This window comes from Dreissena polymorpha, chromosome 9 (genome assembly GCF_020536995.1).
Source record: "Dreissena polymorpha isolate Duluth1 chromosome 9, UMN_Dpol_1.0, whole genome shotgun sequence".
NCBI lineage: Eukaryota > Metazoa > Mollusca > Bivalvia > Myida > Dreissenidae > Dreissena > Dreissena polymorpha.
The window spans coordinates 30,804,727-30,831,554 of NC_068363.1; the positions used below are offsets into that span (position 1 = coordinate 30,804,727).

General features: G+C 32.5%; 1 protein-coding gene across 2 annotated transcripts in view; it reads right to left on the minus strand.

Annotated features, from left to right (window-relative positions):
- Positions 1-26,828, minus strand: part of LOC127845614 (uncharacterized) — a 37,634-nt gene that overhangs the window by 1,664 nt on the left and 9,142 nt on the right. Inside the window, exons 2-6 of one of the 2 annotated variants that reach the window (XM_052376629.1) lie at positions 3,661-3,724; positions 3,043-3,057; positions 2,295-2,408; positions 1,756-1,863; positions 1,028-1,119 (exon numbers count right to left, since the gene is read on the minus strand). In XM_052376629.1, the coding sequence (XP_052232589.1) occupies positions 1,028-1,119; positions 1,756-1,863; positions 2,295-2,408; positions 3,043-3,057; positions 3,661-3,724 (393 nt within the window). The remainder of the gene's footprint in view (positions 1-1,027; positions 1,120-1,755; positions 1,864-2,294; positions 2,409-3,042; positions 3,058-3,660; positions 3,725-26,828) is intronic. The other variant, XM_052376630.1, reaches the window with a different exon arrangement.

Consider the following 26,828-nt stretch of genomic DNA (forward strand, 5'->3'; position numbering starts at 1 on the left):
CAGGCATAACTAACCTTACGCGTAGCTCATATTCACAAAACTTGCAAATATAATCGTGGATTCTATAAGACTGGCTCAAACCAGTTTAAACCCAAAAGATTTGTCTTAACTGTTCCAACAGTGTGATCCGAGTTTTGATTATTTTATGTATATAGTTTGTGTTGTGTTATAACATTAGTAGATAATAAGAAGAACCTCTCTCATTAAAAGAACTCTAGAGTTTGATTGTTTGCAATATTAAACTTCCGCAAAGCATATATATGTTGAATATGTCAAACTGTATAAATCATACATTTACATCTGGTATTTAAATGAATGCAAATGCAATTAATTATCGTGTTCGCTATACCCAACATGTCAAAGAATTAAATATAATATGGTTCAATATTACAATTAAAGCAGTATACGTTCCGTGAACATTCGATAGGGATATTCACCTTAAGTTTAATGAACAAACATATTGCTTTTATACACGATCGATAACAATGATTTTTGCGTTGCAAAACGTTTTATCGTTCAAGTGCAAATTATTATTCAATAAAATAACATACCAGAACGGCTGTTGTATTCGATAAAATAATAGTGGTGGTTCGTCTTTGCGATGGCTATTTTAATGACACTGTTTAATGGCAGATATGCAATGTTAAGTTAGCAATATGTTTGACTGGACAACTTATATGCATTACAATTGCATTTGCATATGCATATTATGCATTTGAATCGTGTTTTTATTTTCAAACTTATATACTTAGGTCGTACAAGCTTTGCATAGGCTGTTCCAAGCCGTGATATCAATTATTCTCTGTGCATATGCATTTAATGTTCATCACGAACACTTGCCAAACTTAGGACATTACATTAAATCTCTTTGTTGCTAATACAGATTACATGTAAACTTGGTTTATATTGGGTGATGTACCTTATTTCAACTCGTGAATCTAAACCTGATTTGTATCGATGCTTACATTTTATATGTTCAAAGCCATGAAAGGCGCGATCTTTCTCTGCGTACACTTGTATGGCTTACCTGTGCAAGTCCCAGCTACCTCAGCCAAATGCTCTTTCTCGTCATCGAAGTACAACATGTCACAGAAATCGACACCGCTTGCTCTTTTAATCCTAAAATATAGCACGATATACGGTCATTTATAGAGTGCCAAGCATATTAGGGCCTCTTGGTTTGTTAATCCTAAATGCCAAATTTATCCATACAGATATAACATGATACAGAAGTAAACACCGATTGCTTTTATATATACCATTTTACTTAACATGTCAATACATGAAAACAAACATTAATTTATTTAAAATAAAATATCAACAACAAATGCATAACTCCTAAAGTATGCATCTTCTTGATAAAGTGTGTCATTCGAGTCCACGTCCTGTCTTATGTTATACATCATTTACTTATGCAACGTCATACATGTGAAATCCATCAGCGAAATAAAAATATACTTCTTGATAAAGTGTGTCATTTGAGCCCACGTCGTTTCGTATTTTATACATCATATACTTATTCAACGTCATACATGTGAAATCCATCAGCAAAATTAAAATATACCTATTGTATTTTGAGCAATATTAAGCGGCAACAAAACAAGCATATGGCATGGCACGCCAAACATAATTCATGTATATGAAAGTACACGTTAGGCAGAATTACATATAGATGCATACATTTAATTGTCAACCCCGTTATCAAGACATATTTAGCAACAGGACGCGGCAAAGAACAATATACGCTATACTTACTTTACGAAATGAAATATTTTTGATCCTGGGTAGATCTCCTGATAGTCGATATATTCTTCCCATCCAAATAACTTCACCAATTTTGCACATTCCTCTTTGTAGAATGCCCTGCACATGTGATCAGATATACGCATACGTGTTGAAATGTGCCACAATATATGTGCTGGTGTAGTTAATGTAGTAGATATTTAAATACGATAATAAAGAGTAAACAGTCCATGCACAAATCTAGTAACGATACTCAAACACAATATGTGTACAAACATAACAAGTATGTTTATAGCAATTTTATCAAAGTATCTTTTCTCGATATGACGTTTTCCCCCGAAGTGTTGAATAATCAAAATAGACGATAATACATTATCGTTCAGTAATTCTTGGAGGCCAGCTTCTACATGTGTCTATAACAGCAAAAATAGTTTTACATATTTTAAGCTATGACAACAGTCGCACAATACTGTAATTAAACATGCTATTTTATTATTATTATTATTATTAATTGTCACCAATCGCCCTAATCGCGTTTAACAAGAACTTACTCAGAAGCGATGCCGAGTTTGTATCCTTCGCTGTGCAACCTCTGTAGTAAATGTGTGATGTCGGGAAAGCTTTTGACCTCCCTGCCGGAGGCGTCACATACCTTGTGTAAACCCCTATAAACAAGATATTTCTATTATTGAGCAATTTGCAAAAAATACATGAAACACAATGTGTTTGATTTTTCGGAATTGCAAACAATTAAACGAATTTTAATTTCAATGTAATTTGAGCAAGTTTAACTGTTTGATAATTACAAAGACATACGGTCTGTACTGAAATAATCATATGTGTGTTTTACCAGGTTTTAAACACAGCAAATGCGACTTCGAATAGTTTAAATGTACCAGGAATATTACGTCAATTTAAATATATATATTTATAGATGTTATTACTAGTATCCCTACTTACGTTTATATCGATACTTGATATCGATTAGTAATGTATATGATTTATAATTGTAAATTGAACTCACCTTAGATGAACCTGCATCAACGCACCTTGCGTGAACAGTGTGCTTTGTATGCTATATGTGCATTGTACAATACACAAGCTCAATGCCTGCATGCATGCTATTAATATTTTATGCAAAAGCAAATGAAGTCTGTTAAAGACCATTGGTGCAGTTTTCTGAATGTATAATATACACATTTTCGGTGATTGTTAGTGAGAACAAATAATACGGTAAAGGTTTTTATACGCGTACAGTATGCATATTATGTAATACAAATAAAGCTTTGATTTTCTTACCTTCCGTTCTTTCCTCTAATAAGAAATACTTATAATTAATGATGTTATCAATTAATCAAGCAAAAGTAGTATGAAAAATAAGGTTCATAAGTAAAACATGTTATTTGAACAGCAAAATTCATAAAATATAACATAAATTAGTTTCACTGCAAACAATGGATGGGAAAAACAATATACAGCACACTTTTAGGTACTTGACAGTGACCCCGTAAACTTCTGAGGATTGATAAATAATTAATACAATTGTGATAATAACAAATGTTAAGTTCTCTGTTGCAAAACAGCTAACGCTAGTAAGGGTACAATTGTTCTGCGTTCGTTTAATTAACCCTTTGCATGCTGGAAAATTTGTCGTCTGCTAAAATGTCGTCTGCTGAATTTCTAAAATTAGCATTTTCTTCGATTTTTTTCAAAGAATACTATCAGAATAGCAAACAGTTTGGATCCAAATGAGACGCCACGTTTTGTGGCGTCTCATCTGGATCCAAACTGTTTGCAAAGGCCTTCACAACTCGGTTCCCGCACTATTAGGGTTAAGAACCAAATATTTAATGAGGCAATATTATCATATTACGAGGTCAGAGTAAGTTGCAATTTTACAGAACAGTTGATACTTACACTTGTTTGAAAGGCAGCTCGATGTTCATTTGTCTGTCAACCCAAAACGGCCAAAGGGTGTAGTCTGAAAATACAAAAAAAAGTTAGATAGTCAGAAATTTAAAACAAATGAAGATCGTTATTAGGCGTAATAGTATGTAGACAAGTTGTTACACATATAAGAGTAATAATACATTATGCAAGTTCCTCCGGAAATAGGCATGCACAATACAACTGTAATACCAGAGACACTCAATATGGAACCGTAGGGCGTAGACATTGGCTTGATTCCACTATCTTGACCTATCATAGGGGTTTGCATTCTGAACAGGATTGTTGTGTTTGATTATTATGCTAATTACACTTAACAATATAAGGCGTGCGATCATTTTTGCTGCATTCGATTATATTCGCATTTAATCACAAGCTCATGCTCTAGCAAATGAACTCACATATAATGATACTAGAACCACACAGACGGATATATCAAACTTAGTAGGGTACTTAAATATTATGAAAATATCCATATCATTAATACGTATGTTATGCTAATAGCAAACTCTTTTTTACAAGTTATATGATGCTATCCAGGGACCCGTCATTATTAAAATCATAGAGCAAATGTTAGTCAAGATGCAATTTAGGAACATCACCGTGTTTAACTAAACTTTATATGACAAATTGATTGTCTTACTTTTATTCATGTCCTTTCAATTATTAAATATTGTTTTAACAAAAATATCCTAAAACATATAAACATAAAATTTATGGACACATCATGTCGAGTGCATTCTGCAGCCACATACGACGTAAATATTGATCGTTTGTTATATCATCAGATATGTTAATCATTAGGGTGTATATCAGTTGTAATAAAAAATATAATCTAAATTTAACCGATGCATACAATTAAAAACATATATCACATTTTGATTTGTCAGTTACACTTGAATGCATTGAAATCGAACAAGAAAATGTACATAGCTCATCATATTTTGAACGGGAAGGAATGTGATACAAATTATCTGCGAGTACGTGACATAATTACGTCATAATGTGCGTTGAAGCATAAACATTATATTAACAATAAACCCCTCTGGAGTTTACTTTCTTGGATTTCTTACAAGAGTTTTAAAATTGGCGTATTGTATAATATTTACCTAGGAACACATTAGAGTTTTCACTATACCTTCAGGCGAAGCATGCATATTACCGAATACAAGAGCTTTACAATTACTTGTATTCTAGTATAAAAATGATTGGTACACAACTGCACTCATTGATACTTCTTGATGTTCATCTCGTGAGCGACACTTCTTTTGTGTATAACTCAATAAAACAAAATTCATAATCCATACATGGGACTATAACATGATTTCATCTTAAATACAAGAAGCCATGAAACTCCTGATGCTTTATCAGGAGGGACAATCGTGTTTGTATCCACAAATTGCATTGAAAAAGCAAACAAACTTTAAACATCAAATGATCAGACCTGGAATCATCGACAATACCCGGTCAATGCAAAGCTGTATGGGTTTATACCAGTTTGAAGGCTAGCTGAACATCATCATTACCGTATAACCATTTACAAACCAAACTCGTGTCTAAAAGGATCTCAATTAAATGTGTCTATGTAGACATGACGGATTTCTTACGACGCAGACCTCTTGTATGTCAACTAGATCGCTGATAAAAACAACAACAGTTTGTGTCTTTAAGTCGAACGCATTTGAAATAGGCAATAGAGACTTCAAAGACAAAATGCCCCAAAAATATATGCACAACTGTATTGGAAATAACGCTCGTCTACTTGTTAGAACTGCTTCTTTCGGATTATGTTGGTAATTCAGACTATTCCAGACATATTCAGGTTATCTACTACATCTACTACGGAATTCTTTCTCTAAGGTCAGAGCGTGAGTGTACTGTTTGTACTGTTAATAATGCATGGAATGGTGGTGTGAAGAAAACATATGCAAACTTTGTTGGCGTATAACTTATTCGCAAATTAAATGTTCATGCGATCATATCTTTTGCGATGTAATTATGTTATTGTTTATTTATTTTATATAATTGGTTTTAGGAAATGCATAACAAGCATGCTTCAGTAAACTTAGTATTTGATTAAATATTTACATTAAATAAGTGTTCAACATCTTGGTAAGTACACTATTAAGTGGAAACGGAGAATGCTGTGTGTCCTTAGTTTGTATTCCCAACGGCTCAGTTATTATTAAAACATCCTTCAAGAACCATATTATCTTACACATCCATGGCTTTTGATGCAAAGATTACTCATAATGGCATAAATGTACCTCCATCATAAATGCATTACGAAACATGAAGTCAGTGTTGTATCATCAGAATACCTCAATTACTTGATTTGACACAAATAATGCGTACACCTTTGCAATTAAGTGTCTAAGTCGACAAAACGTTAGCGACATAATCTTTTGGCAAAAAAAAACAAGTATGTCACTTAATTAGCAAAAACTATTCAGATGAAAGTAAATCTTGTTTAGCTAGAAGCATCAAATTGTCGTTAAGAATTTGGGTTGTTTTCAACGTTATCGTGTGTGAACCTCATTGTCAACCATATTTAAATTATAACACATGATTTGTTATTGAAGCAACATGATGTGTTCAATCCATTTGGGTATTTAACTATGTATGATGGTTTCAGGCACAAATGTTTGAGAACGATTTGTCTCGTATAAGCAGTGTTTTGTCGTTAGATAATGTGCCTTGGAATTGTATAATTGGATGTTACTTGAATGATAAACAACTAACTGAAATAAACGTCACTGCTGCATTGAGCGCACACATTCAATCTAAACGGTTCTAACACTGCAAAAATCGGCGTTGGTATGTAATAGTGACCTTAATGTGTTATTAAATAATGCATACATACAAAGAAATGTGTGTGTCAGGTGCCGACTCCCTTAGTTTGTTAACGCATGACGCTTTGTCAGAGTGCAAAGCAGATGTAAACATTTGATTTTGGAGCAGTCATAACAGCCGACATATGTTTAAACATCAAAGTCAAACGCACCTGAATTAACAAGTTGGGTTCTAAAATCAACCTTCTTACCGGCGTAATCAAAACATCAATGTGCAATGATTGTATATAATTATATGTACCTAAACATTCCATTGTAAATAAAATAGCTCTGAACACATGATGGGAATCGTTTGATGTGTTTCAAAGTTATTTCAGCTGCGCATCTGTGTTAATAAATATTCAGTTATCATCCATATTTAATATGTGTTTTTTCCATGAAGAAATTACTCATATGTTTATCACAATCGTACTCCATATATCTGGTTAACGTTAAAATACTTTTTTTCTATTAAATTAACTTTAACAATATATGTAATTCGTTTATATTGTAGGATTCCGTATTAGTTTAAACGCTGTTTTTGAATGTGTTAAGAAAACGCCGTTATAGTATTTCATGGTTAGATATCAATGAATATCGGTGAAAATTGTAGCGATCCAATACATCCTTAGGTATTTGAGTGTTTAAAATGCGTAAATCTTGTACTATAGGCATTCAAAGTGGTGATCACAGATCCCCATTTTAAGTTATAGTTGTTGTCTCTGTTAGAAGTAGATAAGAAACTTAAGATATTTCTTGATACAAATTATTGTTTTAAATTGTATGTTTTAATCACTGCATAAGTGTATACATGATACACGATAATGAAAGGTTACGTAAAATCATACATCTAGAAATACTATGTTCTTTCTCAAAACAAGAATGTATATACTAATATAGCTTCTGAAGTTTAATGTTTGTTATATTTATTATTACATGCATTATTGTATATTGGCATCAGAGTAAAGCAACGCTACCTAGAACAGTTAATCTGGATACAGTATGTACGCCCTATTTCTCTTTCATTTTTAAAGTTGGTCATTCTGACTCAACATTGCACCAGTGAATAAAATGATTTCTAAGAGTAATGCTTTGAGCATCAATCAATACTTTAAATGTACTTTATTATGTAGTGGTTCCTATAAAAACAAATTAAATGCGTGATTTAAATATCATCATACCGGTATTTTGAAAACGATAATTACATCGAACTATTTAACAAATTTCTACTATATTAAAAATAAGATACATCGGTTTATATGATGACAATGTTGCAAACCAAATCCTTGCCAGAGGAAAAGGTTCAGATGATAGAGTTGATAGAAAAAATATGTTTGGCGTCATATGTGCTCGCATTAAAAGTTAACAATTATACACTGAGTTATTATTCGACCTTTTGGATGTCTGTATCATTGAAACGTTCGGAGGAAAAACGTATATCATCATTTGTATATTGCTGGTACAAACGTTGACAAACATGTTCATGTTTGTGTTGCATTTTTGTACAATGTTTAACGTTTCAGATAAGATGCGGTTCACGTCTTCTTGATATGTATTGTTACAGCTCTACTTCAAGCAATTAGTTATTTAAACCTCTGTTACATATTCGTTCATACATCGTTTAATCATAACATATACTTCCCCAGCTTCAATCTTGAGTATAAGTATGTTGTAGAATAAACGTTACACATTTACTTTTAGTAAATATTAAATATTCAGGTCCACTATATGCAAATATTTTGATGCATTCAATGCCTAACCGATTGGCCATTGTAAGTTGATCTATGAATGTGACCATTTAAATTCATAGATTTACCATACAGTAATATGCGTGTTATTTTGATATATCTAGTCAACCAGTTTATACATCGTGAATTTCATTTTCACTTGTCTTTTTTCCGATTTATCGTAAACTTCTTTTTTTTTTTAAATCTAGCAAAACGATATTGTGTCATTTGTTTTGTTCCTCCTATACGATCGTCTAATTATTAATGTCTACAGATTCGAAAAAGAATCAAACAATGCACTTGTATGTGGGATGATAATAAATAGTATATGAACATGCAAAGCACAGGGAGCACAATTGTGCTAATCTTTAGTATAAGTAGTTTACATTGAAATTAATTTAGTGGACGGTCTTATCATTGATTACATGACAGATAAACCCAAGAAGGTAGGAACAAACATTGAAAACAAAATGTCGCTGTTAGATAAATTTGTATTTACCAACATTAATTTTACATGAAAAGCACACCACATACGTGAAAATATAAACATAAGTGCATAACTCCAACATTTTTGTACTATTTGTTCATATATATCATAGTATTATTTCTACCCATATTACATTCAAAGCGTAGCATGCGAATCTCAAACCGAGAACCAACATATCAGAAGTGTAGTAAAATAACATAACCTGAAATAATATGTATCTCCAGGTATAAACTAGATCACTGGGCTTTAACAATGCTATAGGGTTTCACATATCTTTGGATTGTTTGTGTTTGTAATGGATATTGTTTAAGGTTAAAAAACATACATGTACTTAAATAATTCGAGAACGTTCAAGCGTTTTAAATTAAGGTCAAACGTGAATATGTTTGCGCTCAATAAACATGAAAGCAAAAGTTTGTTTCACCCCATTGGCTTGTACTTTTTAGTAACACTCTTCTCGCCTCTCGTGTGATAAGGCTTAGAGCACGCCACTCGACTGATTAATATTCGTGAACTATAGACTAGTGTTATGTTCCGAAAGAATTGTGTACAGTGTGTGCATTAATGTCACAGAAATTGGCTGCGTTAAATAATGCCTCGTCAGGTTACACAACGCATCCAACTGCATAACTTACTAATTATTATGAATGCGGATTAGTTTATTGCTTCAAACGTATGGTGCCCTTGTCACAAGCGGAAGCGTTATGGTGTGGTTACCACGTCGTTTTAACAGTCAATTCTCAAGGACGTATGCCTCCACTTATAATACCTAGGCAAATAAACGTTGACTCAGACAGAGACCTTCAGAATTAAGCATCGGTGCTGTTATTAGCAAAACGAAAAAACAACTGGAATTTTCGAAGATTCGGTTGTTGTATAGAACTGACACTTATAAAATTATTGTAAAGAAACTTACAACAAAAAGACACGAGAACACATAGACTTTCATGTTAAATGATGCATCGTTTGTGTGTTCATGTATTGTTTAAGCATATTATTATATAGTGTGTTTACAAGAATGTCTAGCCTGACACTGTTTTCAGAGTTTTACCAGTACTATATTTTTTTAGAAATAATATTTTATAAATAAGTATTTTTTGTTTTTACGGTAAATGTTAATTGAATACCAATAGATTACCTAATGTTTAATAAACTTATTTTTAGAAATAACGTTTGAGATGATAACATGACATGCTATAAATTATCATTCGTAACAGCACGTGACTTACATCTAAGGATTGATTACACCATGTTAAATCATACTTATTGTAACTAACAAGATATTACTTTAATTTTTACCTGAGAACATATTTTGAATTTAGCGTGTACATTTTCTTACTAAGATGTTTGTAATATTCATCTCGTGGATGTGTTTTTATCTTTATAAAATAGTGACATATAATGTAACAACGATGACCCGCTTGATGTTTAAATGTTGTATTTGTCTATTTTATCCTTAATATAGTTATTTGGTTAACTGCATATAAGTGTCAATGTTAATATATAATTACCCATATACCAATGTGCATAAACGATTTCTTGTTAGGTGGGACGTTTCGTCATAACCTGAGAGCGGCATAGTTATTAACCTGGGCTGCAGTCACCTCATATAACTCGGGAACACCAGTTTAGAGAAGAGCATATCTTAGCAATGTGTATGCAGATAAGTCGCTCAATCGATCAACGCTTTAGCCTGGAACATTCATGACACGAATCGCTGTGTTAACCTCATCTAATATGTTACTCAGATACAATTGTTTTGATTGTGCGTTTAGATAAAATTTTGACGAGTAATGTTTAACATGACTTAATTAATTATTATTAAAAAAACCGATTGCTTATCAGTCTGATATAAACTTTGGATGTAAAGTAAGGAAAGGTCAATTAATGCGGACCTGAATTCGCAAACAACTTAAGTAAGGTATCTCCTCATTCTTTTGCCAATATATAATTAGTATTTTTATGCCAATAAACACACCAAAACAGTTATTTATCGTATATTGTTAATGTAAACAAATTATATTCCGACTCTTTGATTACTTCATCAGTTAGAAAAACCATATTGATAAATTATTTTTAAAAAGAAAATAAATATGGTCGTCAGTTATTCGAGATTGTTGGACATTTCTTTTTTTAGCTGCCTTAAACTATTAACCAAATCTAAAGAAATATTTTACTTGATGACCACCTGAAAATAGGTATAAGAAGTGGCTATATTATGTAATATGTTATACCGTACAGTTCATACAATTTGCAATATCCGTTATATTCAGCAAAAGCAATTACTAGAAAACTAAGCCATTAATACAAGTGCATGAACCGGACGTCCTAAGTGCGGGAATAGGCCAACAATACTTCTCTGTTTATATGTTACTCATGATTTATTACCAATGATGGAACGTGCACGGATAATTATTAATTGCATACTACTAATGATCGGTTGTATTTCCACATATTTTCATTTCATGACGCGATTTAGTTGTGTAATGTGTTTAGCATGTAGACATAGGAAACACACAACATAACACGTCTTACACGATTTACTTGGATGCATTCTTTTTCAATAATTTGTTTAAATATGCTATTATGTCCGAGAACGAATATGTTAAATACCATTTGCAAACTGTTAGAGCCAATGGTGAATTGTACATTTCAGAAAGAAACAAATACCCTAGAAGAAGGGAGATGTTATTCGTCGTTAATCAAAACTTGATAGCGCATAGGAGAAATTCCTTGCATTTGTCCATAATTACATATACCGTATCGATGACCCATTTACCTTGGTTGACCTTATAGTTGATTGCCAGACAATGCCTCTTTTCTACATTTTTTTGAACAAGTGTTCTACGATAATGCTGTCTTTACGGATTATGTTCAATTCGCCCAGCAAATGTTCTATACATACAATATTATGCTTTTACAAAAGGGCGGTGAGTTGCCTTACTATGGAATGTGCACGGTAATGATGGAATGGCGACGGAAAATATCTGGAGAAAAATCGATCCATTGCAATGTTTACCATGTTAATAACTGGGCTATCGTAGCGCCCCTGTTTAAAACAAATACTTAAAACAATTATTAATGCTACATCTCGACCAGTTGTAAAACAGTGTTACACACAATGCAAAACACACTTGCAATAAATCACAGAAAACACAAATGCCAGCCAAACACACAAATAGTGATTGATGTTTTACAAATTGACCAGTTCCGTAACAGTCATGCACAGTGTACACCAACTTCACAAAACTGAAACATATATGACTTTAAGCAATCCAACAAAGATTGCAAATCGTAGTTACCAGCAAGGAATGACTAATGAAATAAAATAGGTGTTAATTTCGTACTTATTCAGCAACTTATATTATATTTTCCCATATTTATTCACGAAACATTGTATCATAAGCGGAAACATGTTCGACGCCTGGTACATTACCGACAAGATAGTACTATGGTGTCTTAATCGCTTTTTATACAATCGACAAACTCGCTGAAATGGTTAATGATCATTTGCTAATTTAGAAATGTAGTATATCTGTAATTGCATTTGCAACATAAAGAAGTGAAACTCCAGCTGCTGGAGCATTATTGTATTCTCATTATACACAATTAGTTGGTCCTTTATTTAGGCAAGGCAAGTGACCAATTGCCAAAACAGTACAAAACAGCACAATACAAAACAACATACATAACACATAAATGAATACAACTGGGGTCACCGCCTTGGAACGGTCAATGCAAAGCATTTGGGGTTTAAACCGGTTTTAGAGCGCTCAAAATAAATCACACTTGGCCCAGCAATATTCATGATACATTTAAGTGTAAATAAAATTTAACCTCATAGCATTGTAACTCAAATTAAGCAATAATAAAAGGGAATTTTTTAAGGAACGATGAAATGAAACTACGAACAAGTGTAAATATATATAGAAAAAGGTTAAGTAATATAGCATCATGAAGTTAATATTTCAGATCATCATCGCGCAAATACAGGAAGAAGCAAGTTCCATATTACATTGCTTGGTTGTTTATGTGACTGCAAAAAAAATCAAACAACAAATGTCTGTCAGAGAGAAAATAAAATGAAAATTGAACGCTATAAACCCAATGACCTATGCATGTAGATTACAACAGTAAAAGATGTTCGTATGACTTCTTCAGGGGTGTATACATATATGAGTCTGACAATAGGTTTGAGAGCACTTCAACCTTGTTAGAGATAAAGAAAGAGATATAGGGATAAAAACAAAATAGAGAATCAGTTTATCAAAATATAAACATATATGTGATTGGTGAATGTTTCATTGCACGTGGTCGAAAATTCAATTTTATAACGTATTTATAGAAGTAAATAAGTTAACAAAGCATCAATTTATGTGGACAGTATATGTTATATTTATAAATATAATTATAATGGGCACATTTTATTATTCCATATATATGTAAGATGATTAAGCTAAAATATTTCAGTATTTCTTTGAAGGGATATATAACAAGTTTATATTTCGATTTGAAGTCACGTTACAATTAAAGTATATTTATATTTACACATGAGATAAAAAACAAGTGAATAGTCATACGCAAAAAACATATATAATAATACGCAAGTGCTAACGGCGTCTTACATAATATCTTCATAATATCGCTAATTAGGGTAAAGAACTTTCGGAATCATTTTTTAAACATTAACGGATTTCATAGTATTAGTCAGTTGGAATCGACGTTTGCCATATGCACCTGCTTATAAATGTTAATGCTGTTCCTTAAGGTGCTGGATGTTACGAAATATGTGTTTGAGTAAAAGAACATGAGAATGAAGGGAACTGCCGTTTTTTTTGTAACTCTGTTTACCGTTTGCATTGTTGTGGCGTGTGCACGAAGGAAATAAGGATGGTTTTATAACTCTGTTTTGTTGCATTGTCAGATATTTTAATATTTGTTTCGCTAAATAAGTTATACGCACGAAATGAAAACTGACGGTTTTACAACTCTGTGTTGTGTTCTTATGTTCATATATACCGTTGGCATACTTTTTAAATCAGCGTGTAGCTTAAATTCGTGTACACAATATTTAATAAAAAAGCTTTCACATTGAACGGATTATATGTTATGTTATCATGTTATGAGTATATTAAACCGACAAATTGATAATATAATGTGTATATTAAAATTACTAAGTAATACATATACAATTTGAATAAAACAATTCATTACCCAATAATATAGTGATTTCTAATGGCATTATATTTGGTTTGCTGTCAGGAAAATAAAGATTAAAACCACATCAACATCTCATCAAACATAACCTTAGACGTGAAACGATGCAAAACTAATAACACATTTAAGTGTAAGTGGCTATTAACAAGGTGGTGTCATAACATTACAGTGGAATGTTCTTAATTGATCCCAGACCATGGGTGTAATACCAGTTGAGAGTAATTACCCAGTGGACTCAAAGGTTATAATATTCAAGTGGTAAACAAGCATTACTTGGAATTTAGAATAAGCATCACAAATCTAATGTGAAAAAACTTATGTTCCTATGGGGAAAACCTTAGCTCTGAGTTCAAAACCGGACATGTAAATGATAATGCAATGATTATTTCGTTACTTTCTCCTATTGAAATTGATTTGCATGCTCACACAATTAAATATAGTATAACGCCAAAGAAACAATTATTGTAATTTAAACTAGAGCAAACCCCAAGTTAAGCTATCACATACCATATGATGTATTTCTCAGGACCTTAATAGTGTTGCAGCCTGAATTAAACCTACGTTTAACATAATTAATATGCTTAATTTGATATTTTGAAATCGGAGCTATTATTCTAAAAATCTTATACAATGAATCAGTTGCTCATACATACAATACATGTATACGTATATTTATTAATTATGAATGAAACAAATCGGCTACTGTTATAATAGCCGAAACAACTGACAGCATTTCATCGAGTAACAAAAACATCGCGGAATGATGACAAATGATGGTGGCGAGTGCGTGAGTGTGTGAAGATGGAGAAGAGGATGGTGGGTAATGATGCCCGATTCTCGTTTCGATTGTGTCCGTATATAGTATTGCACTAACAAAGCCGTGCAAAGAGGCACGGTGCATATTTGACAACAAGACATACTCACACACGCACACATAATCCAAAAACAAAACTACATTACATACCAACGTATGTTGCCTACATATCAATCAAACATCAAGTCATATGAGCCTTTAAATCTAATAACGTGTCATGTTTTAAACACATTAGTGTTGATAAGAAGGAAATACTATATATGTGAAATACAAGTGACAAATGGGACCGCTAATAACTATTATCTGAAAACAGTTCCACATACTATTATAGGAAAATATAGTGTGTTTTAGTAATGCCCCACATTTTTCGATGGTTTGTCATATAACTGTCAACGTATGTAAAACTTAACAGTTGAATCACCTTGAATACAACATTTCTGGCAAAGCCGCGATTTGTGCTGTTTGATATGATGGATACATCATATGCGCTGCTGTCAATTCTTGTAACACTGCAACGCCCATTGACAAAAAAAACAACAAATGTTGGTATATGAATATAGATATGCGGCAACAAACGTTATAGAATACAGAGAAATCTACATCATTAAGTGCAGACATTCGATGTGGGTCGTTATGTTTGTAATAGATACAAATCTGCTGTATTATTTCAGTCCTTGTTAATATAACCTTTGAATTTGCATTATGCTGTTATCAATATTACACAGTAAGTTCAACGTAACTAAACTTATAAATGTGTGTTTTCGTATAAGCATACATGTAAAACAGGTCTCAGTAGCGAATCTGCTTTATTTATAAAATCCCAAAAGGTGCTGCAATTTAAGATCTGGCAAGATCTGCGGTACACATTTAGGAAAGTATATTATGATTTGTACGAAAACAAAAGATAAATAATGATTCACATTTAGGCAATTATGACACATACAATTATATGACAATACTAAATACAAGTTAAAGGGGCCTTTTCACAGATTTTGGCATTTTTTAACTTATTCATTAAATGCTTTATATTGATAAATGTAAACATAGGATCGTAAAAGCTCCAGTAAAAAATCAAGAATAAAATCAAAAAAAGGAAAAGAACATTGCCCGGAGCAGGTTTCGAACCAGTGACCCCTGGAGCTCTGCCAGAGTCCTGAAGTAAAAACGCTTTAGCCTACTGAGCTATTCCGCCGAGTACACATTCTTAACGTATTTTATACATTATATAAACAATCTTCGTAGTTGCACAAAATTTAACGACAAAAACAGAACTCTCCAAATTATTCAATCGTTACGCGTTGCAACGCTTTATAATTCTTAGGTTTTAAAATCGTCAAAAGATGCATATAATGGCTATATTAGAGCATGGTAATTGTTCAGTATTACTGTTTCCTCACAAATATCATAACTAAAACGAAAATTTGCGAATCTGAAACAACTTTTTTCAATTTTGTCAATTTACCAAAGCGTGAAAAGATCCCTTTAAAATTACGCAAGGGTATTTTTTCAATTATTAACATGTACATATAAAATCTAAAAAAACAAGACACAATTCACTGGTTTGACAAAAAGAGGAAAGTTTTCCTCTGACCTCAATACTGACTTACTTATTTTGCATGACTTTGACCTGGTTTCGTTCTAGACAATGTAGTTGACTTCAATAGATAATGTCCGATGTATGACATGTTGCGTCAAAGGCACCAATTATTCAGACAACCTTGCGGTAGACAACTGACGAGCTGACAAGAACTTATCTGCTATATGAATTTGCAAAACATTCCGCTGTTTGACTAAACGTCTGCAAAAACACTTTTGGCTGTATAGGTCATACGCAATAACGTAGGCGAGAAATCTTGGTATTCATTGCGGATTATAAAGCCGCCAACTTTGCGATATATATTGTTATACGTGATTATATCATTGTTTAATAACGATTACAGCAAGGCACTAGTATTGTTATGTCATATCTGTTTTAACTTGAGTGTACTTTGCAGTACCCTTCAGTTTTGAACTCACATTTTCCTATGTCTTTCTACAGGTTCATTATTGTTCACACATATTTTTCATGGCCTGTGCACATTCTTATCGTTTTATATGTTTTATCGCATGAAAATTACTTATGAATGCATTTATATTTCAAGCAAATACTGCTCGGATGTGATTGCAGAACAATAACCATTCATTTTGTTTTAAGATTATAACACATTTAGTCTCTAGTTGAATTGGACGTTATGTCACAACACAAAAGCATACAACTCACGCAGCAAATAGTGTAATAGTTATCCGATTAAGAGCGGATACTGTGGAAAAACTACAATTCAATGCACACGTAGCTCTCGATGCATCTTTTAGAGATCTCAATAAGCGTTAAAATCACATTTTAAAGAGGTAGAATCAACTACGAACATGATCTAATTTCTGATCATTGATCGTCATGGAATATATTTCAACGACGCATGGTTTAAGCTAACAACATTAGTTGCAATCAATGATTGCCAATTTTACTTGATATAATTCCCAAATAACACAGTTATTAAGACCTTCATATACATAACATATATAGATAAGTTTGAAGTTGGTGCACATGAATGTTATGCAATGACAAGTATAATAATTGTATTGCAAACTTAATGCAAAGTGTTGGGTTAGAATGAATTGTTTTGAAATTATCCTGAATACAACATAGAACATTTACAAATAAATGCATTCTGATATTATCAGGCGGCTGTTTTAGATTATATCGATAAATATCAATTATAACTGTTGGCATTTCCCTTCATTCAATCATTTTTAATGGAATCTGGTTTTGAGAAACAATATACCATATGGCGTTTTATATACATCACATGATCCCATCAAATCCCTTTTTGTTGTTGTTTTATTATAATTGTATCATACTTTGTATATGAATAGACCATGTACCAGTTCGAGATTGTCGAAAACTAAATAATCAAATGAGATTAATATTTATGTTCGATATGAAAGATAAGTTAACCTGTGTTAACAGGATAATTTTAGCATGATACATGAATTTAATAATATGTGCATTAATTAAAAAACTTGTGTTGTATTTCATTATATAATACATTAAAATGTATAGGACAGCGTAATCTTAAACGAAAACCCAGCTTAATAAACATTTTGATTGGCATAATTTCTTCTAAGAAAAGTATATTTAACAAACGAATTTTATCTAATTCAAGCATTCTGTCTGAGAATGAATAGGTCGAATACCATCACTGCAACGGTAAGCGTTGAATGCAAATGTATATAAATAAAACTAATGAAAGCAAATACTCTGTAATAAAGGATGGAATGGCATGTGTGAAACTCCTAAAATGTTTGGTAATTATGTAGACCGCTTTCTCGACCTGTTCACCTTAGCTGACCTTATAATTCATCGCAAGACTTATGACGTTCCTATCAAAATAAATGGTCGAATGTTTTAGACGGATGCGTCTCTACCTTTCCAATTCTATGTTCGCTGATAATGTTGTCTTTACGGATTATGTTTTGATGCTCTCAAAAAATAACTGCTCGCATAATGGATTTTTGGCTGGAGCGATTGATGATCGTTTTCATTTTGTGATATATGGTGCCCTCAGTGTATTGTCATTGATTAATAACTATTAAAGAAAACTAAATGAATACCTGTATGCCATGAATTACTGTAATTGTAGCTAAATCGATCAACTAGATATTGTGTATGATTATATTTTTGTTTTTGCAAATTTAACGTGAGATTATACGATTTTTATATGTGTTAAATTGTAATATATTGATAAAAATATGTTACAATAACACAAAAAAGGCAAGAAAAATTATACAATGAAGACGAATTTCATAAAAGGCAGCACATACAAATTAGCGCCCCGAGCCGATTGTGACGAAGATATTTCGTTCATATTTTCCTACAATAACCGACGCATTCGTCTTTTTATTAAGAAATTGCAATGATCCATAAAACTAAATTTAGATTCACATCGTACATGCATGCTATACATGCTGTCGAATTTGACTGTACAGACATGTTCGATTTCAGAATTAAATATCTGGCTTATTTCGCATTTTTCGACACATGTTCTTGTTAACTTTTATTTTAATTTTGATTGAAATACATGTATTATAAGTTTGTTTACACATTTTATATAAATTCATAAATATTTTACAAAATCATGCATACTCACTTTAATAAATTATTACAACAGTGAAGTAAAACATAAAGTAAACGCGCGCTTTGGAATAGAAAGTCGATGAAGTTTACATTTTCTGACGGTGCAGAACAGTATATATATACATATATATATATATATATATATATATATATATATATATATATATATATATATATATATATAGCATATATAGCATATGCGTGTCCTTTATGTTTTTGCGTAAGCAACACAATAACCTTCACACAGCTAATGCATCTGCAAAACATTGACGCTTTCACTAAACTTCTATAATTAAGACGTTTGACAATGGTGATCATTATTAATACATTAGAAGGGAAACGTTTTGTTTATCTATACGAATAATCTTGTTGTTCAATTGATTTTTGTCAGAGAAGTTCGTTGATGTAATTTTGTCCGATCCGGAAACACATACTTGTAAATATTTACTTCATAAAAAATGTAGAGTGATTATGATGTACAAATAATTTGTATGTAGACATAAAGTTGGTTTTAAAGTGTCCACGCATTCTTGATGTTCTGTACAATAAGCATATGGTGCATGTAAGATGGGTAAAACATACATCATTAGATCCAATGCAATTTAATGTATCTATATTTCAAAATAAAATGCATTTTCCGTAGTCCGATGTCATTGACGTATACTATAAAAACGTGGAAAATGCATATGTACAAATTATCGGGGCTGCATTTACACAATCATGATGGAAATCTTTTTCGGTCGCACTGTAAATTATCAAAGATATACATAAAAAGGCACTATTTAATGCACGAAGTATGCAGTTGTAAAGTTCAATAACATGTTTATGTGCCGCCATTGTATGTCTGGCAATGCACGCAATTTCCCAGTAGAGTGTTGAACAAAGGTAAACACTTGATTTAATTGCAGAAATATGTTCCTGAATAAACGCTGATGTTTTTGTATAGTTACTTATAGGATGAACAATGTGCTTTCATAACGTTAAAAATATTCCATACAATTGCTTCGCCGTTAAAATATACTGATTAATGTGTAAACGTAACGTGGCCAAAATGGTATTTGCATTAATGTTTACAGAAAATAGATCTAAACAAGATTAATAGTCGCTTTATTTTTAACCATATTTATTTCCTGTACAAAGTATAATAAGTAAAATAATCAACACCCATAGTGATCAGCTGATTACCTTACACTAACGGTTCAATTGTGTGCCTCTTTTACTATGCAGCAGTTATAATATTTGAATCAAAGCTGACATACTAAATTTAATGATATTAAAACAGACTAATAATGCTCCTGAAAAACGCCAACTTGGGTGAAGATATGAGCCATGATCTTTGAAAAAGGGGTTTGAATTCATTTTCGTAAATGGGCGTCAAAGATTAGAATATGCAGTCCACACAGGCTATTCTCGGACGACACTGTCAGCTTTTCTGATATTTTCGTTTCAAATAAAGTATCTTCTTTGCAAACGTCAAGTTTAGGCGGAAAGTGTCGTCCCTGATTAGCTTGTGCGAACTGCACAGGCTAATCTGGGACGACACTACGCCAATGCATTAAATCCCATTTCCACAGACCACGACACACATATACAAGTCAGTTGCGATCACTGTGTTTAAACCATACACGAGAAAGCAATCATATCAAAAAATCTAAGAAGAAGAGACGAAGGTCTTTTGTAAACGATGTGTTAAGATATTGTTGAAATGTGTGCACCTGTAACTACAGAATCAATCTAAATATATATTTTATTAGACATTCGCTTGTTTACTTTACACACACAATCGACACATTAAAATAGCAGACAGTAAACATGTTCATTAATATTGCAAATGTGTGTTTTGTGTATCTCCGACAACACACGTTTAGAACAGTTTATGAATATTTAATATATTTGGAAAATATGTGTACTTTTCTTAATATATGCTATCAGTGGCGACGTAACCATCGTTACATCATTTAGTGCAATGTATTCGTGTTTCCCAGGAAACGTTCAATTGTGCATCAAGTTATATTTTTGCTAATGCATTTCATCGTTCATTGGTAGCCAAACAAAAACACAAACATAATAAATAATAATTTATAAGGGCGACATTGCACGTACTTATAACCACGTTGTATTAATAAAACTAATTGTATAATACACTGGGGAGATATCGGATTGTCTTTGATGATGAAAATAAGCAGCCATGATATTGGCTTAAGCAGCTGCGTTGTTGCGGATTGTAAGACTGAAACAAACGTCAAAGGGACGCATATGATGTTGTTCCTCCAAATATACACAGTACATTTTTGTCATTTGACTGTCAAATATTCATGGTGAATTTGTTACAACCTTTTAATTCTAGATCGATTGCATCGAAAGCCTGATTCTTATTTTAAATGAGCTCAAATCCGTTTCCTGGACAAGAACCTGTACTTTATTATATGAGGAAGATTTAAAGAGCACTCTCGCAGTGGTCATCGAACCCGCGAAATCCCTGTTGCTAGGCGGACGTAATATCCACTACGTCACGGCGACCTAACAAGTTTATAAGGTACAATATAACTCTAGACATATGATTGCAGTCATAGTTAAATTTGAGGTACACGAACTTTTAGTTTTCTTTATAATAAGTAACTGTTATCGGAGAAAAAATAATCAATTAGTCCAATTGTTTGGTTGGAATCAAACTTGTTTTTTATACAATGTGGCCCTGTTGAAAAATTGCACTCAGAATTTGTAGTATACGGACTTTTTGCACGTGTCGCACATCTGTATACAAAACTACTAGTAAATATTAGGGCTGCAACAATATACCGGTATATCGGTATATATCGCAATACGCAATCCGCATATTGTATTGCGATATGATTTTCATCATACCGGTACGAAAATTTTACAAAAATTCATTCACATTTCGTCCAGAAAAGCCATCCGAAATAATGATAAAAAGGTAAACAAAACAAAGCAGTGTAAATTATTTTTTACGTAAAAATAGCATTCTAAAAAGTGTATTATACGGAGTAGCGTTGTTACATGGGAGCATTCATTCGATGCTTTTGAACAGATTATCGTTGAATTAATTGCGCACAGCTGTAAATGTTTCGTTCGATTCTGATTTGAGCATTATTTGTAATCCGAATTTCGGAAACACGCTTCCAAATTTGAATGCTAACGCGACAATAACAAATTATAGCGTCAAATAAAAAGTGCTTTATCCTTTGTCTCAATAAAAAGTGCGCGAAAATTATACAGACATGTAGAACGTCGCATGGGAAGTATGGGTGTATTTTGTGTTGTATAAAAACGGGAACATCACGTCAGCTGAATTACGCGTGTTCAGTGGGAAAAACGCCCCGGTTGGACGTTATTTCATCACATCTTTAAATAGTAACAATTGCAAAAATTTATTTGATACTTAAGAAAATTTGCGAATGTTTGTGTTTCTTATTATTCTTTAGCACATTTATAGTAAATATTTACCAGAATTTGCTTTAAAATTGGAATATATGGGATTATCGGGTAATTGGCAAGTTATAATTTTGGTACAAGTTAGCAATATATTGCGATATATTGCAATACGGGTTTTTGAACTGACAATATATTGCAATATGGTTTTTGGCGTATTGTTGCAGCACTAGTAAATATACGATGCCCGTTGTTTTAAACGGTCATATATTCAGCCACAACAAGTACTTGGCACTAAATCAAGTATTATGTATTTTACATATATATGTTTCGCGTGCATGCGTTTATAACTAATTACTCGTTCAGCGTTTAGTACGAAATCTCAAAATGCACTTGACGAGCTTCTTTCGAATGCGATTTTGACTGGCTCGTTCACTTTGTAGACAAAACAATGTAGTTCATTTAGATACAGAACACTTTAGAGCAATTTTACCCATGTTACTCCAGCCATAGAAAAAGGATTGACCATACATGAAACAAAATACACACACCATTTTTTTAAAGGAAAACAATTTAGATATGTTTAGCCATAAAAAAACATTAAGAATGTACAATTTAGAAAACAAACACAGTAAGTGTTCTAAGCGAGTGTGATTTTATTTTATGCAAAAAAATACTAACTTAGTGTATGTGTTACTATGTTCTCAATGTGTAAGCAATGAATTATATAGAGGATATTTGTTCATGTCAGTGTAAGATCGTTTGTTATTTCACGAGTGATCATAGAAAACATATTTTGCGCACGAGTGAAAAACATTATTTTTCTATGACCACGAGTGAAATAACAAACGATCTTACACTGACATGAACCAATTTTATGTTCCTTTTATGCCCCTTTTTCAAGAAAAGCATTAACAGCGTTTTCCATTTCGCTGAAAAGTTACCCTTTCCCCCATGGCGTGTCATAATACATTTAAATACACAAAACGACGTCATTATACCAGCGAAATTCTCCGGTTAAAATCTTTTACAATGTAAATAAACGGTGAAAAAAGCATTAAATAAAAATAAAATTTGTTGGATTTGATCGAATATCGTTGTGTATTCACTCGTGATCATAAAATATAAAAATTGGTTCTGAAAATTTATAAAAAAAAATAAAATAAGTTCCGAAAATGTGTTATTTCTACCGGTGAAAAAAAACAATTTGTTTATTTTTACTGCTGTTAATTCACTGCAGAAATGTCATTTTTTATCATAAGGTATAAAAGAAACATATGTTTTTTTACTCTAAACAAATATGTTGTATTCCATCTCGCTTCATTGTTAGGATGCATCCTCCGTCAACGAGCTTATTAGAGCAGCATTCTGAAAAAATAGTTGCTTAATTGCATGTTCGAAAAGTGTCGTCCCAGATAAGCATGTGCAGTCTGCACGGGATAATCAGGGACGACACTTTCCGCCTAAACTGGATTTTTTGTTAAGAAGAGACTTCCAATGAAACAAATAAACCACAAAGCGGAAAGTATTGTCCGTAAATAGGCAGTACGGGCTGCACAGGCTAATCTGGAAATACATTTTACGCAAATGAATTACGCCCACCCACTTTCTAAGAGCGCGGTTGATTGATTTTGTTTAAGATAGAATTAATAGTATATATGAATACTATCTTGAAGAATCGTAACAAGCAGACCAGAAAATTAAGATTTGAGTCTCTGAAAATCGCCAATGATACTGTTTCCTTTGGTGAAAGTTAATGACAGTTATTGGCTTTATTATTGTATCAGTATACAGACTATGGTATTTATCTATGTAAATAATCGGACTATTTCTTAGCGACTACACTTTCTTAAAGCTGCTATCCAGAATAATTGTGTTGAGAAGCCAGTTAATTTCTTATCTCACAACGAGAGCCATGTGTTGAATCAACTTTGCAATCTTAGTTACCACGTCATTTGCTTTGACGTGGCTCTATACCATTAACAAAGCACCGGAAATAATGATTGTTAGTCATTTTAAATCCATAATACATTGCTTGTTCATTTAAAAACACATCAGAGTGTGTGTCAGGTGTAGTGTATGTGAAATGTATGAATTTTAAGCTGTTTTAAACGTCAAATCAAAATCTGTTTTCGTATCATTTAGTTATGAATGAATTTAACGCGCTCATACACAATCTTATTTAATGACACCGTTCTAGAATCTATAGGCTTACGAGGTGTAAACGAAACATGTGTAAACAATAGGTTTATTTGGGATATCTAAGATTTTATCGCTATATGTCCATCTTCGAGGCACCAATTTAGCTAATTAAACGTTTACGTAACCTTTTTATATCACCTTCCAAAAAAATAAAAACTGAACCAAAGACTATAGGGAACATGTTCGGGTACCGCAATAAAGTACCGGAAGTATTTGCGTGTTGAATCAAAGTCGAAAAAGAAAGTGAGATTTGATATTTTACAATTATTTCGAATACCTAGTTCCAAAAGTATATAAGCAAACAAAATAGATGATACATAATGAGTGTTTGTTTTAACTTTGATATAACTTCGTTGCGATAAAACTGGTCGATGATGTAATGATAGTGCGGTACATACGGGTAACAATGTGACTATATTAACCAATTTATGCCCAGTGGACTCTCCCATCCTTCTAAATTGGATCAATTTATTTTCAAAATTAGGGGTGTCAAGTATATTTATTTCTTTATTTAGAATATTTCAAAAAGAAATTCATTTAAGCAAACAGCGCAGACCCAGATGAGACGCCGCATTATGCGGCGTCTCATCTGGGTCTACGCTGTTTGCAATGTCCTTTTTTCAGGACGCTAGGCATGAATGGGTTAATGCGCCAACCAGAACAAAAATTACGTGCAGCGATATTACGTAAAACAAAGAATGATTTTATGTATGCGTTTTATTTCGTAAATAATGGACTTCCTATGAATGGCTTCGATAGTTGATTCGTGTCAGTGTGAACCGTTTCTAACCCCATTTACATTCCTCCAAGCATAATCTTTCACTTGAAGCGATGTAAACAGAAACAAACGTTTAACAATCATTACCAATGGGTTTGGTGTTCAACAGTAAGTATCAGAGTGGAAAGAGCTTAACCCAGCTTCCAGAAGAATGTTAATTTACTAATTCTAGTTCAAGAACGAGTTCCAAAAAGAGGTAACCTTATAGATAACCTGTAAAACGGTAAATGAGTACAACTTAGCACGTATGAACAGGAATGTAAAAAGGCATCAATAATCTGATAACGAAACCGAACATATATTTGGTGGTATACTCGACCAATTTTCGTGTATGCGATGTTTGAATGTATGCGATTTTTTTGTTCGATCCTGTGTTTAAAACCGCGAATGCTACGAAAACAAGATTGTTGACATAATGCGTTTAGTTCAATAACAACAATAAATTGGTATTTTATTAAATGTTTAGGTTTTACCATACCATTTGAACAACATCTTAATATGTGTATGCGAAGCATTTGTTTTTCAAAGGGTTTCTGAACACAATATTCATATTGTTCATTAATAATATATCACTGGACACAGCAAATACTTAAGTGTCATATGATGAGGGAAACTGGTAAAGCGCTCATAAGAACGTCGAACGATATGCGCGAAGGTACTGTAACAAATCATGGTAACATCTTCATTGCACAAAGTAGCATCAAATGTAATAGGTTCATCACGCCGGCTGTGTAATCGCCTTGGGTTGAATGTTTCAACAGAGTTGGAGTGTCGATCATTAACAAATAGGTCTGACAGATTTCTTGATAGTGGATTTGAGTAATTGAACACATGTTGTCGAATTTTGTAAATCTTGTTATGAAACTGTATGCATAACACACTTTTCATATACAATTGTTATGCAATATTGTGTAGTTATCTTCTCTGGTATCATTATGGTTGTGTAATATACTTTTTAATAAATTGTATAGTTTAATATTTAATTTCATAATTATGACCGTCATTCGCGTATGTAAATAAATAAACGAGCAATAGTTAGAATAAGCCTTGTACTGTTACGATTATAACGCTGTATCGTATGTAAACAGTTGTCTGCTTATATCGAGTGATGAAGTATGTAATTGATTTGACTTAAGGTAGGGCAAAATTATAGATAAGAACGTCAACCATAAAATCATCCATTCCAATGTGACGCTTTATTTGGGACCAATGGAACATATCGGTATGCAGTGATGCAATGATGCCTCTGTATTTATTGAAACGTTTTTTGTAATTGCTATCTGCTTCGAATAAAGGAAACAAAGTGAAGAACACTTTTAATCATGAAGATGTAGCTTAATTACAATCCATATAAAATCAAATCAACTCGGTACGTTGTCATAAAACATGCCTATGGCAAAGCTATGTATTAAAACTATTAATCATTGCGGTAATACTTACTTTTGTTACATAATTTTGAGTATTGGGTTGTTAAAAACATCCTTTAAACCTTTTTGGTATTTTGTCTTAAACGATGTT